This window comes from Thalia democratica, chromosome 6 (genome assembly GCF_965202585.1).
Source record: "Thalia democratica chromosome 6, ktThaDemo2.hap1.1, whole genome shotgun sequence".
NCBI lineage: Eukaryota > Metazoa > Chordata > Thaliacea > Salpida > Salpidae > Thalia > Thalia democratica.
The window spans coordinates 47,171,118-47,184,919 of NC_139170.1; the positions used below are offsets into that span (position 1 = coordinate 47,171,118).

General features: G+C 25.2%; 1 protein-coding gene across 1 annotated transcript in view; it reads left to right on the forward strand.

Moving 5' to 3' along the window:
• Positions 1-13,802, forward strand: part of LOC145839171 (cytochrome P450 26A1-like) — a 41,689-nt gene that overhangs the window by 11,901 nt on the left and 15,986 nt on the right. Inside the window, exon 6 of the mRNA XM_082946779.1 lies at positions 2,020-2,313. Within this exon, the coding sequence (XP_082802905.1) occupies positions 2,020-2,313 (294 nt within the window). The remainder of the gene's footprint in view (positions 1-2,019; positions 2,314-13,802) is intronic.

A 13,802-nucleotide genomic window follows, 5' to 3' on the forward strand; every position in this document is an offset into this window, starting at 1 on the left:
ATCTATTTTTGATAAAAAACAAGTTAAAATGTTAATACAACTTATTTTTTAACCGGTTACAAAACCAATTTACAGACTTTATTTTTTGTCACATAATATGCTTTTGAATTATCTTTTTCAATGAAAACAAAAGGTAAAAACATGATACTTTATTATGTATAAACTAGTTTTATTTCAGTTAAAAACCTAGCAAAAATATTAAGAAATAAAAGTGAATCAAACCATTATTTAAACAACTACTTCAAAAGTTTTTAAATCTAGGTTTGGAATTATTCCTTAAAAAAACAAAAAAACATTTTTATTACTTAATGAAAACATTTAAGTTTTACTCTTAATCCAATAAATTTTCTCTATTCTTTAATACTTTCTTTAACCGAAAAATATCAGATAAAATAGTTTTCAACAGAAGTAATACAAGAACAAGTTTATTCATTTATTTTAAAAATATAAAACCTCACACCTGTTTACGTGTTAAGATTCCATTAAATTGCAAAAATACCTCTAAAACATTATTCACTAAAAAACCCAGTTGCGCAACAAACTTGTAAATCACATGCAGGTATGTGTTAAATCGTCGCATGTACAAAAAAAAAAACAATTTCGAGACCAATTTGCGCCGTTCGCGCAAATAAAACACGCGTTTACAGCGAAAGTAATTTGAGGTAATGCGAAATGAATTGTAACGACGGTTCGCGGGTGCAAATTGTTCTCGCGACGGTAAATTGTCACTAATTACGTGACAGAAGAAAACCCGAGACAATGTTCAAGCTGCCATATGACACGATGGGGTGTTTGATATAAGGTTATTACTTCATTTTAAGGGTATTTAGTGACACAGAGTGCGTTTATTAGTGTGTTAGATAACAAGTATTATGATATTCAGCGATATTTTGTAAATAGAAATTAGATTCTGATTACGCCAAATTAAAGTGACTTTGCGAAAATGTGTGATTTTTTTATTCTTGTTTCATTCATTAGTTTTTTTGCTGAATTTTATTAAAATTTTCCAAAATATAACTACTTTTCAAGCAAATTTAACTTTGAATAAAACAATTTACTTTAATACATATTGATGTATAAAACGTTTATTATTACTGTTTTATTTTCATAGTTAAGTTGATTACAGTTACAAGAGAAACCAAAAAAAATGTACTACTGACATTTCAACAACAATAAATTTTTAGTTTATTACTAAGATTAAATTTACGAAAAGATTTTATACTTTTGACTACTAAAGAAATACTTAAAATTATCATATTATTAATTAAATTCTACTTAAAAATTAATTTTATTTAAGTATTGATGAGCTCATTTAGTGAAACTTTGTTAACTGATTAAATTTTGAATTAGTGAATTTGTTGTTAACAATTGTTTTAAAGTTTTAGAAAACAAAACATACTTGCTACTTTCAGTTAAATCTATAACTTTTTTGCTTACAGTTTATCCAAATTATAGTAGTTTGTATATATGTAAGTTTTATGAAAAAATTATTAGTTTTTTATATGTAGTTGTTTAGAAACGTAAATACTAACATTTCTTCTGCTAACTTTCTACCTTTTTATCATAAAATACTTAAAAAAAGACTTAATACCCCGATTGAAATAACTAAAAGCTAAATTTTTTTATTAGTTTAATATTTTTACCCTTTGAGATTTCAAAAAATAAAAATTAATCTTGCAATATTGCTAGATTAAAAGTTTAAAAAAAAAAAGTATTGTGAATATGCGGAAGGTTTAAGTGAGCCCGATTTCAGCTAGTTTTAAACTACTATGAGGGTTTTAAGTGGTGAAACTAAAACTAAATATAGTTAGTAAAATATTCATGTTAGTTAGTAAACAAGACTTATACAGTCATGTGATATTATTAGTTAAAGCCAGTTTATTATTTTTAAAATCACTGGTTCTTTCTTTAACACTGAAGCGGACCAGCGCATCAAACACACTGAAAAAATAGAACCCTTGTTATAAAGACTTGAAATAAAAAAAAATGTTCATAATTTTTCAATGACACACTTTTCAGGGGCTGCAAGCCAAAAAGCTGATATTCGAAAAGCTGGAGAAAAAGCTGCGCGCCAAGTTCAACCAGACGAAAGAGGAGCTTTTGCACGATAAATCTCCAGGTGACAAATCTCCTTCCGAAGTGGACAGCGTTCTCGTGACAATTTTGAAGCTGGCCAGGCAGGAGGAGGGTTGCGATGACAAACTTACGCTGGTCAACTTGCAGAACGTTTCGCTGGAATTCATTTTCGCAGGAACCCAGTCGCTGCAGTGCGCTTGCAGTTTGATGGTCGTGCACCTTTGCAGGAACCCACAGGTCAGTTGAATATATCTATTAAATTGAAATATTATATTGAAGTTTTGTTTTGATTATTATGATTAATTTTTGTGTAAACAAGAATATATACACTTTTATATTTAACTTGATAAAAACTTTTATTGATCGATATTTTTTTCTAAAAAACTCATCCTCTCAAGACTTCTGCTTTTAAAATCAAGAAATAGAATTTAACATATTTGTTTAAGAAATGAGAGTATTTAAACAAATAAAACACATAAGTTATAATCATTTGTTGCCGTCCAGCAGTCTTTTAGTTATGAAACAAAGCTTTTTATTTAATAATAATATTCGATGCAGTTTATGTAAATTAAGCAAAATACCGTTTAGTTATAATTGAAAATTTTAAAAGTCCTTTAAAATTTCATTTTATAATCTATATATTCATTTGGTTCTTATGTTGCTCTTGCAGCTTGTTTAATAACTTATTTCTCATACTTTTTTGGTTTTCATTGAGAGGTTTTGAAGTTTTTGAGTTCCTAGAGGTAACTAAACCTTTAATTAAATGTGTTACGATAAATGCGAGTCATATATGAACAGAACAAATTTTGTAAACTATAGTCAAATCAGTATTTTAATATGTAGTGTTTGTTTACATAACGTTTACTAATTGGCACTTAACTGTAACTCACAATGCAAATAACGAAAGTATCAAATTAACTTTACAACGTCGTAGTATTGTAAGGACTTAATACATTTAGAATAAAAAAAATAATATATCATGCTATTTTTTAATTAAAAGTACTTTGACAAGTTTTACAAATGGGTATTTTTTAAGTTCCACCAAAAAGAACTGCTTTCACAGAAATATTTAATCTGAGAATGTTTTATTTAAATAGGACTAACAAAAATAAGTCTGTCTAGTTTATTTCGTGTTTCACAGTCATTTTTTGTCTACTTTAACACAATTGTACTTTATAGCGAGACAAAACCTTTGTTTACTTTATAAGTTAGATCTACTACTTTAGTCTTATATACTCAATAGAACTTTTTATGCTTAGATTAGTGTTTTGTTACTAGAAAGCAGCTTGATGATGTTAAGTTTACTGAAAACAAAAATATAGTTGAGCAAAGCAGTTGTTATGTAATAATTTTATTTTAAAATCACAAGCATATAAAGGCATGCATGTTGGTAATTTTCAGGTTGCTCTCTGAAGCACTCTTGCGGATTAAATAAATTTACAAGCAAAACTATTTGTTACTTTTAACTCAGCAAAACTCTATAAAAGTATTGTAAAGTTGAATTGGTTCTGAAAACTGCAAACGCTTAAACTTATATCAATAATAAAAGTTGTTACGACATAAAAAATAATTACTGCAAAAAATAGTAAAGTTGATTCAGAATATTTTTAGAACCTTTATTATTAAAAATTACAAAAATAAAAATTTGGTTTTACAAGAATAAAATTATCTGCTGGTAAACATAGTAGTAGCTTAGCACAAGTATAAGTTAAAATCTAAAACAATTTATAGTTGAGAAATAAAAACGTGTATATAAATTGTCTACAATTAAAAAAATACTTACTTAAAAACATTAAAAAATTAATATTGAAAACTGATACCAGAAAATATAGAAAATTCAGAAAATAAGTAGAAGATAAATCGACATGAATGCTTTTGCTTAATTTAAAAAAATAGTTAGTAGATACTAATTTTTGTTTGTAGAAGCATACTTTATATTAAGTTTATAACTATAATTTAAAACAAACATCAAAAAGCAGCTATTAATCGTATAAAAACACATAATAAGTGGTAATTTTAAGACTAAGTTTAAAAGTTTTAAACTTGGTAAGTATTATGACTTCTAGCGATTACAAGATGTTTTAGCAAAATTCTATCAAACTGTTCGCGTAAAATTAGAAGACTGAATAGGATGATTTTTCAGTTAATTTACTTTTTTACTTTCTAATTCTCATTATTGGTTCTAAATTTACACAAATAGTGACTATTTTTTGTTCAAGATTGTCATTTAGCTTGCCTAGCTGGATTTGGAGCTTTAAATTTATATAATAACTTTTTGAAGTTTATGTGACCCAATATAGTTTTAATTGTTTTAATTACCGTGATATTGCGTCAATTAAATGTCGATTATGATATTGTTTTGCAGAAGATGAAATCTTAAATTATAATTTATTTCTGTTTTTTTTCTTTAAATTTTGTACAATCAAAAAAAAAGAATAATTACAAGTATAAGTTTAGTGTCAAATTGTTGTGTTTTATTGCAAGTATCTATACTATTTGAATAAATAAGTAGTTAGAATTATAAACTTATATAAGTAATTCTATATATTCTGTCGGTTTAACTAATTTCTTTCTAGAATTATTTTTGCTTTACATTTAAAACTGTAGTTTACTATTATCTGTAAAATATTTTATAGTTCTTGAAATTATAATAATCGTGTTTTTGTAACATTAAAGTTACTAAACTTGTTTTGTTCAAACTAAAACTAATCTATCTAATGTTGATGATCGAATCATTTCCTTTATAGTATAACAGTAAGAACTTCACTGAAAAAATTTTGAGTGTCTTAATAACTTTAGTTTTATTTGATTTAAAATGTAATGCTGAATTGTGGCGATTCTTAATGAAATTGGGCAGCTTTGCTTTACATCTTGTATCTAATATGTTTGATGTTTTATTAACAGCGCTTTAAAATTTTGTAAATTCACTAAAAGAAAATTCACTTATAAAATATTTTATTTAAAAAAATTATCCGCTAGAGTATCTAAAATAGTAATGTAAGAGCCTTTTAAAACCATTATCAGTTTAAGCCTTTAAACTTTTGCTGTTAATATAAATGAAATAAATAGTGTTTGTTTTACCATAACAATAAATAATTCAAAGTTTAAAATTATACTGAGTAAAGAACAATACTTTGTATTTGATTTCTCGCAAAAAATAGTTATAATAATTAATCAATTAAAAACGAATAACAAAAGCATAGGGTGTTCAATGTTTAGTTTTTATTTTAAGCTTTAATATCATTGCAGTAACAACTTAAACGTAGTTGACACAGAAAAAACCTTGTAAATCAGTAGCAAAGACAAATTTTTATAACTAACTTTTATACTTATAGACAATAATTAGATTTAAAAAACATTTGTATGATTTAAACCAGAGTCGTCATGTATAAAAAATAAATAAAGTTTTATTTTTATCGATAGTAAAAATAATTAGATTTGCAAGATTTGCGAGAATAACAAAACATAGTTATTGTGTAATATTCAAATGATAAAATGTAAATAATAAGATTTATAATAGTGCTAGTTGTTATACGTCGTTAATATAATTTTTTGGTCAAAAAAGTAGTTTTGTATATCTTTCATCTTTTCAATTAAAGACTGTAAAGTTTTTATACTTTGTTAAAAAAAATGTCTGTGATCCTTATTTAATTTCTGACTTCAGAAACTTTAATGTTCAATAGACCTAAACTTTAAATTTTTTATATTAATTACAAAACTGGAGTCCCTATCACTGTTGTAATTTATTAAAAAAAAATTAAACATATATAAATAAGTTGTTCAATTAATTTTTTTTTCTAATTAAAATTCTGTGTTTACGTTCTAGTTATAAGAAAACTGTCCTTTTTATGTATTTCTTTAAATAATAAAAGTTTGTATATGTATTTTAGAAAACTTTAGTTAAATTAATAATAAAACTAACCACTAGGTTGTAACATATAGTCCTAAATAATTAAACTCTTTTTTATACAGACTTAGCACTTTGATTAAAGCTTTGTTTTTGTTTATGTTTTAAAGTATGGTAGTGTTAAACAATTTATTGATATCGTTAAAATTTAAAACAGTAATCAAATTTTAGTGCTAAAGGACAAAACTATTAAGATCAAAAATCAAAGTTGTAAAACTTTGCTTGCTAAATAGTATTATTTGTGTAATGTTATCAATACATAGTAGTTACTATCAAACAAATGTTTTTTTTACTGAAATAAGTAGAAAATATTTTAAAAATTATTTTTATAAGTATGTTTCGCTATAAATTTTACGTTTACGACGTTTAAGAAATTGAAAAAAAATTAATGAAAAGTTTAAAAGTAATAATTAAAGTGGTTAAATGTCATATTTTATACATTTTACTTTGTGCGCTTTAACTTTTGTTATTCAATCACTAAATCTATAATAATTTTTACTAGTTAGTATACTTTTTCCTTCTTGAGTTATTATAAAAGATAATTTAGTGCGTAGTTATATTAAAACAAAACCGGACAGATGATAATTGTACATGAATTTATGGAAAATAACCAAACTTTATTTACATGTTTAACCAAAAATTTCAACTCTCATAACTTTAAAGTCATTATTTTTGACTACTGATTAAAATTATAACGTGTTTAAGTTCCGGGTGTGTAAATTTGTTAAGTATATAACGAATACTTTAAACATAAACTTTCATAGAATTGACAAAATTGAAGGTTGCGTAAGTTTAAAAGTTTTTCAACTTTTCAATAAAATCAAAGTGTGAGTAATAAATAAAATTGTTTTTAACTATTTTAGATACCAAGTAATAAAAACATAAAATTATGTACATATACAATATATTTGTAGGTTTTTTATGAAGGATGTCTAAACAGTTTGGTATTGCGTTTGATAGTAGTTGCATCATACGGTATTTGATAAAATATTTTTTTAAGGTGTGAATAGACAAAATAAATACTTGCTAAATACTCCCAAACTATAAAAGTTTTGTTTGATCATTTACACTAAATAATGTATGCGAATCATTCGTAGTTTAGAATTTATTATTTTGCTTGTTACATTTATCATAGTTTGTATTAATTATTGTTTATAATCTTAATCAGTTACTCGCTTATATTAAAATCTAAAACTAATTTAGTATGACTGTATTTTCATGTTGTGTTGTGCGACTCGACTACCGAGAGGTCTTTTCGTGCACCCAGGTCCTTTGACCAAAAACTTTTTTCAGCAATTTTTTTTGTTCAATAAATTTACTACTAAACTTACTTATAAACAAGATGTTTTCAAGTTTAAAACGAGAAGGCTGAAATATTCTACAAATGTAATTAATGTGTACTAAAATCAATTCTAAAAAGAGTCACAATTAAAGATAAGCTAACTGCGTATTATAGTATGACTGTAAAAAACATTATCATATTCTATAGCAATTAGTCCATAATTCTGTGGATAGAAGTCAGTTTAAAAGTGGTATTTTTGTGTACTAAGTTTGAAAAGATGTATTTTTATGAATGTTGAAATTGGAATCGAGTATGTTTAAATTTTATTTAGATTACTTTTAATAAATAACATTTCAATTATCTAAAATACAACTATCTGAGTAAGTTTTACATGTCTTAAACTAGTACAAATAAACAAGCTATCATAACAGTAAAATATCGAACTAGCTATTAGTCGACAAAAATATTTGTTCTGTGATATGCTGCATCAAAAAGCATGCAGCATTGTAAATGGTATACGTTTGTCCGCTAGAAAGTGATGTTGAGTAAAAAGCTTTCCTCGCTTAAGTACGTATGCAACCTACTTGATTCTTTATTATTTGTTTAAACTGAAAATTAAAATATAAAAAGTAACTGAAAAGTTTCACAATTTTTATTTTTAGAGCTAAAAAACAACTTAATAAAAAAAACTTGTTTGACCTTACAGTCCTACTCAAACAAAAGCGAAAATAAGTATAATTTCATCACATTATTGTTTAAATATAAAATACTACTAGTTTAATAGTTTATTGAACACAACGAAAATCAATACCAAAAAATTAAAGTTAAAGAATCTTGTGTATAAAAAGACCTTTCGGTCATCAAGCTACACACCAACTATTTAATTTGGGAACAGGTCTAAATTGCACGAAGACAAAATTTCACGAGGTTACTAAATTGCACGATGGGACTAAGTTGCACGCGAACAAAATTGCACGAAGCCAAATTTGTACGAGGGCACAAAATTGCACGAAGAAAAAAAAGTTTTTGCACCAAGGGTCAGTTTTGTACGAGAGTAAGAATAATCAAAAAATATAAAAAAATTGAACAAAAACAGAAACAAAATACTAAAAAATAATTTAATAAAATAAAAAAAAAACCTACCGACCGAGGGTAAGGGTTAGGGGTAACAGTGGTAGTAAAAATATTTAAATTAGATTAAAAAAATAAAGTTAACAAGAAAATTTAAAAAACGATAATAAAAATAAGCCCATGCAAAAATGTCTCCTTGCCAAATTATCTGCTCGTGCAAAAGTGTCTTGGTGCAAAAATGACTCTTCGTGCAAAAGTATCAAAGTGCTATTTTATCTTCGTGCAATTTTATCACCTCGTGCAAAATTTTCTTCTTGCAATTGTGTGCACTCGTGCAATTTTGTGCCCTCGTGCAATTTTTTACACTCGTGCAAATTGGACAGCTACTCATTTAATTTATCTGCTTTGTATTATAAAACGAAGAGAAAGTAGTGTATTGTATATCTTCATTCAGTCTAGTTTTATTTGCTCCTCCATAAGACAACAAACCATATCAAATGTGACTCATAAAGAACGAGCTAATGTTAATTACGTAAAGTTTTAATTTAAAAGTATCTCGTTTTATATGGCTGAAAATAATTTAAATACATAGTTAAAAAGAAGAAAATATAATACTTAAAAGTTACAAACTAAAAGTATCAATGACTTTTTAAAAATATATAAAATAATCGCATTCCTTAAAACTTGATTTAAAATAGTAAAAAAAGTTTTAATTTTTGAAAAATATTTTATAGTTTAAGGGTACAAAACAAAATTAGTATTTATATGAAACAATTCATTCTTTGTAAAAATCTGTTTATTTATACTTTTGTTTTTTGACATGTAATTTTGTTAAACCTTAAAACCTTCATTAGTTAACTACTAAGTATAAGTATTTTATGCATGTTTTTTATTTAGATTGTGTTCAGCTTAATATAAAAACTTAAAAAGCTATTAAATGATACTTGTTGGTAAACTTGTAACAAAAAAAAACAACTTTTGTTGTACAATGCATATGTTCTCCTTTAAAAAATACACATATAAAATATTTCAAACTCTTTTTCGTTACAAACATTTAAAAAAGAAATTGACTAATAAAAGTGAGTAGGTGTCAGAATTGCCTTTATCAATCAAAATTGTCACTAGTATCTAAAAATTATCAAACACCTATTAAACGTTTTAAATTTAAACTTAAAATACTATCATAATAATATCGTAAATTGTAGCTATGTTAACTACAGTAAACTAAATATTTTTTCAAAGTTTTAAAGTAACCGTTAGATGGAGATGTTAAGTAACTTTATGCTACTCCCTATTCATTTTGTCGCTTTATTTTTGAAGACTTGTACCATTTGTAGGTTAAAGTATATCAATCACGTTTATAGTTTTATCTACTTTAACAACATTTTATTTTATTTATGGTATTTTGCTGCCTTTACATTTCAAAGTAAAAAAAAAAATTACATCTATATAGTAATTTTAAGATATAGATTATTTAATTCATTGTAATGAATCAAACTTTAGCCTTTATTTTTATAAATTTAAGTTATCAAACAATCAACTTCAAGAATAGTAATTGTAATTTTGTCATGATATGTTACAAAAGTGTAAAGAAACGTATCATTTCTTACAGTTTTTTTGTTACAACAATTTACCGAAAAGTATTTTTTCAGGTATTAGAAAAACATGCTGAGTACTAATAGCTTGTTTTATTTAATATTTTTCACGTATATTATACTAGTTAATCACAAAATTAAAACTTGTATTGTTGGAAAACTTTATACCGTACCTACTACAACTGTACCGGTTTTTGTAGTTGTTCTGACTAACAGTAAAGCTTGTTATTTGGTAAAAAATTTTTGATAATTGTTTTTGCAACCTTTGCAATGCTTCGCCTGTCGTATAACTTCGCACAAGGTTATAACTGAAATTACTAAAACTAACTTCTGATAGTGATTTCAAATCAAAGTAATAATGTTTTATGTCTTGCCGATTTTGATAATGTTCTGTTTCATATAAACAAATTATTTACCTACAAATTAATTTTGTATTTGTTAATAACCAACGTTAGAACTTTAAATTTTGGTTAATGAATAAGCAAAATTGTTAGTTTTCATTTTAAATTTAGAATAGTTAAAGCTTTAGACCAGGGTTTCCCAAAGTGGGCGATATCGCCCCCCTGGGGGCGATTTTAGTAAGTCGGGGGGCGATAATTAGTAAGGGGGCGAAAGGGTGGGCGATAACTAGTAAGGGGGCGATTTTAAAATTTTGGGTAGTTATAAAATTTTTACTTTTTATCTTGCTTTTTTACTAGTTTTAGCTTGCTATTAAATATTTGACTCTGAGGTAAAACTTAAATAAAAAAGTTTATTTTGTTTATGTAAAATATAGAAAAAAAACCAATTGCTTATGATTCCTACTTTCAAGTAAATTACATATTTTCATTTATATATTTTTTTACTTAAAAATTACATAAATCATAGACGATCGGAATCCATCTCGACATTTTATAACCTGAAATGTATGTTATTTGTGATCATAAATGGTTTATAAAAATCTATGGTGTCTATTATTAAGTATCACCTCATAATATTTCCAATTGTTTTTGAAAATTTACTATGTTAGACTAAGAAATAAAACTATACAGGGTTGCCAATTTACCTAGAAACCTGGAGTTTGACAATTTAGGCAAAAAAAAACCTGGAAAAATCTGGAATGTTTAACAATTTTGAATTATTAAAAATTAAAATTTCGATTTGTCACAATAAAGCTATCATATAGATAAAAAATGAATCCCTTTGAGGCAGATCTTTTTGAAGTAAACGACTTACAGGAAACGTTCTCAGACTTACAAACTGACCTTGAACTTAAAGTAAATTTTTCCAAAGAATGATCTGAAAGCTTTTAGACTCAACAAAAACTAAGACAAAAGCTTCCAATTATTTAAGAGAAATTTAGATTGTTCTTTATAGCTTTTCCTTCTAGCTATGGTATTAAAAAAACTTTCAGTTCAGTTATTAACATTTTGAGCAAAAGATCTAATCTAGATATTTGTAAAGGAGGTAACTTAAAGCTTTATTTTACTGATTTAGAATCAGATTAGAAAAACTTGCAAGAATTCATGAACCTCATCCTTCGCATTATATTTGAATTCAGTAACAGACATTATTTTTTGAAAGTTTATTTATTTATTTGATCTTTTAAAATACTTCTTGTTTAACCTGGTTTGTATTGTATTTAAGTAGTCTTTTTATATTAAAAATTCTTTTAAGTTATTTATTCTATAACAGGTTTGCATAATGCCTAATAAATGTTAATTACGGTAGACTTTTTCTTGAGTTCGCACTTTTTACCTAAAAAAAGTGCAAATTTATATTTTCTTAAGTTTAAGATAAAAAAAAGTTTATTACTAACTAAGTATCAATAAAAAAAAATATAATATTTTATAGCTCATATAGATCTATTTTTAAAATGAATGTTTGTTTTATGTTTTAGTGGATTTCATATTTATTCATAACATTATTGCATATAACATATTGAAATTTTCACTTTGTAAAAATAAATGATAATGCATTTTTGAGTTCGCCTTTTTTCGATTTTGTTTAAAGTGCGAACTTAAGCGGAAGTCTACTGAAACTATTAGATGGTTTTATGTTTTAAAAATGTTAATAGTTTTTTTTTTGACCTGGTTAATTTTGTAGTTTATATTTGTCGTTTTACATTACACTAAAAGTTTTTAAAGCATAGTGATTAAAATATTTGTTTGAAAAATATTTATTTAATCTTGTTTAATCTGTTTATTTAATAAATAAAAAAATCTTGATAACCATTAAATTTTTTATGTCAAAAAAGATTTTTTTGGTTTTAAAAGAGTATAGATTTAAGGTCTTTATTTGAGATGACTTAAAATTTTTCATCAAAAAGATTCTTAAACTCATTTTTATTTTTTAACTTGATTTATTATTGTTAAGAAATTCATATATTGAGGATTTTCAAATTATTAATACAACTGTTTTTTGTTTTATCTTAATTAAAAGTATCTTAGCAATTAGAATGTGTTGTTTATTTTAATATTTCAACACTAGCTTTTAGTTTTTCACTATTTTTCTCTGATAAATTATTATAGTCTAATAGCTAGAAAAAAAAAATACACAATTGAATAAGCCATCAAAAAGACTGCTACAGTTACAAAACAAAATTTTAACCTAATTAACAGTTTTTTTTTTTAATTGATTACTATCTGTTCACAGAATTAACTGTAAAATATTTGATTTTTTTTTTTGAACATAAATTAAGATAAAAAAATTCGTTAGAATTAAGGTTTAGTTTCCTTAAGGTTATTCCAAGTCAAATACTATTTCATGGTATTCTACTACGCAACATATATTTTAAAATGTTTAAAATTAAAATTTTAACTTTACAGCTAACTTGCTTATAATATATCTTCGCATTGAAATTTATAATTTTACTGCATTAACTGAAGCTGTTGATGAAACTACTTTTCATGTGAGATAATCAATCAGTAGGTCAAACTTCCTCAAACTAGATCAGAAATTATGTTTAAATATTTATTTCATTATGTGTAAAATAAACTGTTCATTCTTTTATAGTTTTTTAATCTCTGGTATAGTAATTTTAGATTATGCCTATTTATAAAAAAAAAATTAAGTATTTTGTGCGGCTTAAATAAGTTACTTAGTATTAACTACTAAATGTCCAAAATTCGTTATATGAGAGATTATTACAATGCCAGGTTTCAGTTAAGATTTTAGATGGGTAACGTACGGTTCGGATTCAGACAAATTTCGACCCGCTAATTAACTTGAAAACTACTTTCTGAAAAATAAATAAAATTTGTTTTTTGATACTTAATATTTTGAAATACGCTTTCAACTTGGGTATCAGTTCACAATAGTATTTCTTAGATCACAATAATACTAAACATTTTATTACAATTTCCCTCCAGCTTTTTTATTTTCTTATACGTTATTTTTTTAAATTATGCAGCCCGCAATCTTATTTTTTAACGAGTTGAAACTAGAAAAGACTTTTTAGTAAATATAAATTGCTGACTACAAAAGTTGTCCACCACTAACCTAAAAGTTTTATTAGTTTTGAAACAATTCATATTTAAAAAGGATTGATTACAAGTTACTAAAGGATTTTTATTAATTAAGTATTTTTATATACTTTACTGGGCTTATAAGAAAATAACTGTAGATTATTTTCTAAAGCCCTGTAAACTACTTTAAACATAGCCCAAAAGTGCGTGCATAAGAAGTACCGGACTGAATTACATTTCAAACACAACTTTTTTGGCTTAAATTTTTGTACTCAAGAGAAAAACTACTTTGTAAAATCGTGGGGGGCGATTTTTTTTCAAATTTATGAAAAGGGGGCGATTTAGTAAATAAGTTTGGGAAACCCTGCTTTAGACACATTAAAGGAGAATTACATTTAATAATTTTCAAATAAGTTTAAGTCTGC